General features: G+C 41.9%; 1 protein-coding gene across 2 annotated transcripts in view; it reads left to right on the top strand.

Moving 5' to 3' along the window:
- The first annotated feature begins 1,114 nt into the window (after positions 1–1,114).
- LOC310682446 (DGAT1/2-independent enzyme synthesizing storage lipids-like) overlaps positions 1,115–6,319 on the top strand; it is a 31,110-nt gene continuing 25,905 nt past the window's right edge. The window contains exons 1-5 of one of the 2 annotated variants that reach the window (XM_083451337.1): positions 1,189–1,377; positions 2,837–3,211; positions 5,044–5,208; positions 5,572–5,762; positions 6,168–6,228. In XM_083451337.1, the coding sequence (XP_083307463.1) occupies positions 2,932–3,211; positions 5,044–5,208; positions 5,572–5,762; positions 6,168–6,228 (697 nt within the window). In that variant the 5' untranslated portion in view covers positions 1,189–1,377; positions 2,837–2,931. Of the gene's footprint in view, positions 1,378–2,836; positions 3,212–5,043; positions 5,209–5,571; positions 5,763–6,167; positions 6,229–6,319 lie in introns of both variants that reach the window. The other variant, XR_014513903.1, reaches the window with a different exon arrangement.

The raw sequence follows: 6,319 nt of genomic DNA, 5'->3' as shown, positions 1-6,319 counted from the left end.
ATAATGCTACCTCTGAACTTTTGATCAGCTTTAACCCAGTGATTTCTGTGATCTCTTTAAACATACTTTGCCAAAAAAAATTGCACATATTTACACCCCCACCCCATTTGAACATAATTCCGCTTCCTGGCATCCCCTCCAACATAACACCGAATATTCCTTGTTTATTTGATTTAATCTGACTGGTGTTAAATACCATCTCTAAAAAATTTATAATAATTTTATTTTATTCTTATGGACAGCCTTTTCAACATAGACTGAAATTAGTGGAGCTCCAACCAGACCATCTCAGTAAATTAAAGGCCAAACACATAAGACAGAAGATATCCTAGTTCAGGTCTCTCCAAGGGAGTGGGAAGGCAGAAATCCATTCGTAGGGAAGTTTGTGCTGAGCCCATTGTCTGAGATGGATAATTCGATGGTGAAATTCAAAGTGATGATGCAGTGCCCTTCTATAAGGCTGGGGGATCCATTAAGGTGGTCTGTTCCCAGAGACTTATGGTATCTGGTGGGTTCCTGAATACTCTCAGGTATTTTCAAGTTGGCATGCTCACCACTTCTCTCAAAGTCTTGCTATAGAATTGGGAATTAAGGTAGGCACTTGACAGGTTGGCTCTCAAGTGTCATCCTCAACACTCTCAAGTGCCTTCCTCAACACTAAAGCAAACAGGGCTCCCTCATATTCTCAGGAGTGTCAGGCGATGAAGCAGAGCAGTGCCTGGAAGGGACTCAGCAGCTTGCAAGGCAACATCTCTCTCTGGAAAGACTGTGGTTTTATCTGCCTTTTAGAAGACAGGAGTCCCTGGCTTCCTGTGGTCCATGGGGTCACAAAGAGTCGGACACGACTAAACAACAAAGTGGTTTTAATGAGTTTTAATTAGCTTTAACTCTTCTTCAAGTGAATCATGAAGTGGCTAGTGAAGATAAGATACATGTGCTTTTTATGTTTTCTGGTTATGTTTGGCTTTTAGAAGCCATGGATATTTGTTCTTAATGAGTCTATGACTGAATCGCAGACAGAGTGTTGCGAGTACAATTCCTACCTTTACTCCTTAGTCAAGAACTGGTTTTCTGTGACCCAATATGTAATTGTACATTATAAAAATTATTGTAGGTGTGACTCCATACTTTATGTTTGATTACAAATGGCCACAACTTCCCAGGAAGCAGTCTCCCCATGTCTTCTCTCTTTTTCACAATGCTTGGTTTGTTCATACAGATGGCACACCCACCACAGTCTCTTTAAACCTCCACATAAAGGGACATGTCTCCATAGTGGTGGAAATTAGCCTACGGAAAAGTAGAGCACCAGACAAGACTTTTGCTGCTCTCAGAGAGAGGTGACCAAAGTCAAGGCAATTTAGGCTTACCAGGAATGTAAGTAAAAGTTTTTGTTCATAGAAACATAAAATGTAGAGTTGGGAGGGGCCTAATCAACCCCCTGCAATCTCAACAAATGATTCTTGCTTAGTTTTGCAAATGTGCTAGTAATTGTGTTATTTGTCAGTTCCTGTGCAGGGATCAGCAGAGAGAGAGAGAGAGAAATGCTGTCTTGTCTATGTGCGTGTGTAAAAACCAGTTGTATGAAAATCTTAGCCTGTTTCCACATTGTCAACTTAAAACACAACTAGGATGTTCGCTACTTGTGGAGATGAAATTAAGCACCTACAGCTTTTCAGATATTATAACACTGAGAAGCAGAAATTAAATTCCTCCCTATAACACAGCTATTATTGGAATCAAAACAGCTGTGCTATAAAGCCTGCAAACCCTTATCAATTTTGTCTCTTTTCCCATACTTTTTTCTTGAAAGATGTAGTGGAGATAGAGTAAAGTAAAAAATATGCAATTTAACTATGTAAAGGTCTGTTTTTAGATGACTTAGTAATTTGTAGATAAAAATGCAATGGTTGTGTATTGTGGCATGGTCCCCAATAACCCAACTAGAAAGAAGTTCTAGAGGCAGTGATAACAGGGTTTGGCCATTGGCATCTGTTCTTCTCTGGCAGCAATGTTGCTATTCCACTTCACATCCCCAGAAAGAGGCACTTTGCAGTGAATTCCAAAATGCTGCCACCCATCAGCTCACTATTTCCCCCACCCTCCCTCTTGTTTGGTGTTGTGTTCGCTCCACATAATTTAAGGCGAGTGGATAGCCTCAGTACAAGAAACAACTGTGTAGCAGAGATCACTTTTACTTTGGAGGCACAAAGACACACACTCTCTCTGCTACAAGAAGTCTTCACTCTCTGAGCCCAGAGAGCGTTTCGAAGTATAAAGTTTTTGCTGAGGAAAAGTGCACACAGAAAGTGCAAAGTCCACATGCTCAAAAAAGTCCTGCAAGTGCCAGAGTTCCCTCTGTGTAGACGTCTTGCAATGTGTCTAACTTCCATCAGATAAGCTCTTCACAAATCTGACACATTTCCCCCAGATCATTCCAACAGTATCCATGTCTCCAATGCCCCACAACAGTGAATGATGTAACTTGAGTTCCTTATCTATCCTGGGATATGTGTTAGTTTGCCCAGCAACACAAAGAAGACAGTCACAAGATGCACGCAGCTGCACTTTTAGGAGGCGGGGAACCCTTTCTGCTGACTCAAAGAGAAGTGACCCTTTCTCACTTTCCTTAATACTTCAGCAGTGGACTGAAACCAGCTTGATTTACAAGAAAGAAATGGAGTCATACACTTGTCATTTTGTATCTACTTGTATCTACTTGGCAAGTTACAGTGGGGAAAACTAGGAAAATATTAAATAGCAGGAGATTTCATGTAATCATGAACGCTTCTGGAATGGCAGTTCAAACTGATATACTGCATTTTCTGTTTTCCAGGTAAACAGTGGGGGAAATACCATCAAAACCAAAGAAGGTTTAACTGGATTGGCTTCCTTCCTTGGCATACACGTGGGGCTTCATATCAGGAAACCATGAGCTTCTTTACTCAAATGCTGGGAAACTGGATTAGTTTTCCTTACTTGGAAGAATACCTGAGCTCAAGGACTTACTCTTGGTGGTTGAGTATGCTTCTGATTTTGCCTTGTTCAATCATTATAATGACGTATTTGTTTGTCTGTGCAATCTCATTTTTGCTATATGTCTACAAGAAGAGGAATAACCAGCAAGAAACTGATTTTGATACCAAATTTTGGAAAAAGCCAAGGCAAATTACGTTTCAAGTTTTAGATACATTTGGAAAGATATGGCATGGTGAGAAAATGTTTCTTTCATACCAATAATTCAGTTACTATACTTTCATAGGACTGAGCATCAGAATTTCAGACTTGAGGCCCTGGAACAATAGTTACCACTACTGGTGTTTACCATGTGGTGGGTACACAGCGAATTTAATGAGTATATCATCGTGTAGTGAGACTTTGAGGGTGCAATTTTCTTGAGCATGGTAAATCACTAGGTAACCCTGAAGCATAAACTCTGGACACAAATCATGGAATTTGTCAGCACAGGATGTGATGATGTGGCGATGGCTGCTAATTTGGATGGACACTGTGAGAAACCGGATGATGGAATACAGAGAGCTTTGGCTTGATCAAGAGGATCCATCTTATGTTCTCATTGCATCCCAGAGTGTAATGTTGCTTTAGATGTTGAAGCATAAATCAGAAGCGCATTACTAAAACCAAGCTTGGGTCATAAGGATGAAACCCTCTGGCTACTTAGGACATGGTCAAGGGTGCATCTGTCTGGGAAACTTTTCTCTCACATTGTAAAAAGTGATTCAGGGAATGGCCTGAAGATGCCTGAAATTAGAGCTCTTAGGGATGGGGAAAGAATGTGCAACACTCTGTACGGAAGGGTAATACTGTTCTTCAAATAAAAAAGGCTCAGGAAAATATAGTATTATAACCCATATGAAAGTCAGGGGCATCTTAACCATTGGCGCTAGGGGTGCACGGCACCCGGGTGCCGGGCTCACAGGGGTGCCAGGCTGAGAGTCCAGGGCCGAGCGTTGGAGTCTAGGGAAGAGCTGCCGACAGCCGAGCGGAGCAGAGCCCGTCGGAGTTCTTCTTCTGCAGGCGGCTCTTCCTCGGACTCCAACGCTCGCTCCCAAACTCGCACCAACCTGCCCGCAGCAGAAGCGCCTGTCGACTCTTGCCCCACCTGCATGGCAGCTAACTGTTTCAGTGCCATGCCCAGAGCACCATGTAACGTTGTGGGCACTGCACAATGCATCCTGTTGCATGTGCCGAGCTGTGGGTTCCTTTGCTGGCTTTTCCGCTGTCGTCTCACGCTCCCAGCACCGCCCAACATGACATCCCAGCGCAGAACAATGGGGAATGCAAGTGGCAGCAGAGGAAACATCTCTGGACAGGATCCGCCGCGTGCCAACAGTGCCGATGGCAGCAACAAATCCGACGAATAGGAGCGAATGGATCCCAGTTAGCTGCCATGCAGTGGGCGGTGTGGAGGCAGCAGGCAGACAGCGTGGCAACTGTGCCGCCTGATATTTTGTTCCCCCCTAGCATGGAACCCGCACCCACCTTCATGCGCCCCTGTGCGTTTGGCACTGGAACCCCCATTAGTTGGCGCTGTGAGTCACTGCGTCTGCAACCATTCTAAAGATAAACAACTATCTCCATAAGAAAAGTCAACAACTTTGGGGTCCCCTGTTAAGAAACGCTTGACAACTCTGGGCAACCTAGGGGTGCCTGGTGGATCTTTGCACCCCGACACCGCATATGCTTAAGATGGCCCTGATGAAAGTTTAAAGGAGATTGAAACAAGAAGTCACAGTTTTAGCTCACTCAAATATTTTCCCACCTGCGCCCAAAATTAAGCAAGGAACGAAGATTCCAGCAGAGGAGAAATATCATTTATTATGTGAGCACAACAGAGAAAGTTCTGGCCCATGTGGATGACAACCTAGTATCCAGAATGCTGCAACATATAGGAAAGCTTTTTAACTGATCTTAAATTTCAGTTTTCTGAACCACAGTGTTTTCTTTCAATAAAAGATTACAATATTCCATTTATTTTTCAACAAAATAACATTTATTTATTGCATTTTATATTATTTCCAGGTTATGAAGTTTTTGGCATGGAACATCTCCCTAAAGGACCAGTGCTTATTATCTATTATCACGCAGTTTGTACTATTGACTATTTCTTGCTTATCACTAGACTTTTCAAGGAGACAGGGAGAGAGTGCTTTTCAATATGTGATCATAACATATATGAGTTTCTAGGTAAGTTATTAAATTTAAATCATGCTCTGCAGTCTAAAAGGATTTGGGTGGTGCAGCAAGCACTATGGACTGTATTTTTATCAAAATGCAAACCTAAATGTACTACAAACTTTACTTGAGGAACCCATTTCCAAAAGGGTGGCCACCTCAGCACTCAACCCCACTCAATGTGCTTTCCAAAAAAAGCCTACTGTTAGAACATCTGAGCAAAAGAGGAATTAGCAGAAAGCCCCCCTCCATGAAATCCTAATTGAAATGGATTGGCAGAGCTATGCTTGTGATCCATAATAGTGCAATATCTTTGGAACAATGACACTTGTATTGTATCCACACTCTTCTTCTATTTCGGTCTTATTTTGTCAGGGTGGAAGACGGCTTTAGATGCGGCCGGGGTGAAAGATTTCAATAAAGCTGAATGTGTGGAAATTTTGAAGAAAGGCCATTCACTGGGCATTGCCCCTGGCGGAGCTAGAGAAGGAAACTTCAGTACTGACTACAACATAATGTGGGGTAACCGCACAGGTTTCGCTCAGATAGCTTTGGAGGCAAAAGTGGTGAGTGATCTTTGTGCAATTTGAATTGCCTTCAGGATTATCCTAGATAAGATATAATGTGTTGATATCCTTGATGTAGCATCCTAAGTAGTTGAGGATGGCAAATCCCCTGTTTGGGGGTCAAATGATATCTGTATTTCCCACCACTGCTTTTTTTTTGTTTTAAAGCTATTAAAATAAATTACATTTAAAAAGAAAAATAGCTTTTTTTCCTCTTCAATTCTTGAAAATCTGGGGGACAGCATGTGCAATTTGAAGTCAATTACATCAGGCTTGTCGTTGCAATAACAGATGCGGAGCATTATTCCTAGTCCTTAACCAAAATAAAGGTGGAGCGGGTGGGGTGAAGTCACTCTCCAGTTCTCAGCTACCTTTTGATTTTGATTTTTGATTTTATTCTTTTAGCCCATTATCCCTATATTTACACAAAACATTTGTGAAGCATACAGGAACATTGGAAAGTCAAGTGAGTACTTTGGTTGATCAAGAAATCTGCTTTCAGGCAATAAACATTTTATAATAATATACATTTTTTTTAGAAACAGAATATCTTTTTA

This window comes from Podarcis tiliguerta (assembly GCF_965153285.1).
Source record: "Podarcis tiliguerta genome assembly, chromosome: 7".
NCBI lineage: Eukaryota > Metazoa > Chordata > Lepidosauria > Squamata > Lacertidae > Podarcis > Podarcis tiliguerta.
Note: the sequence above shows the minus strand (reverse complement) of the source record. Positions and strands in the feature narration are given on the sequence as shown.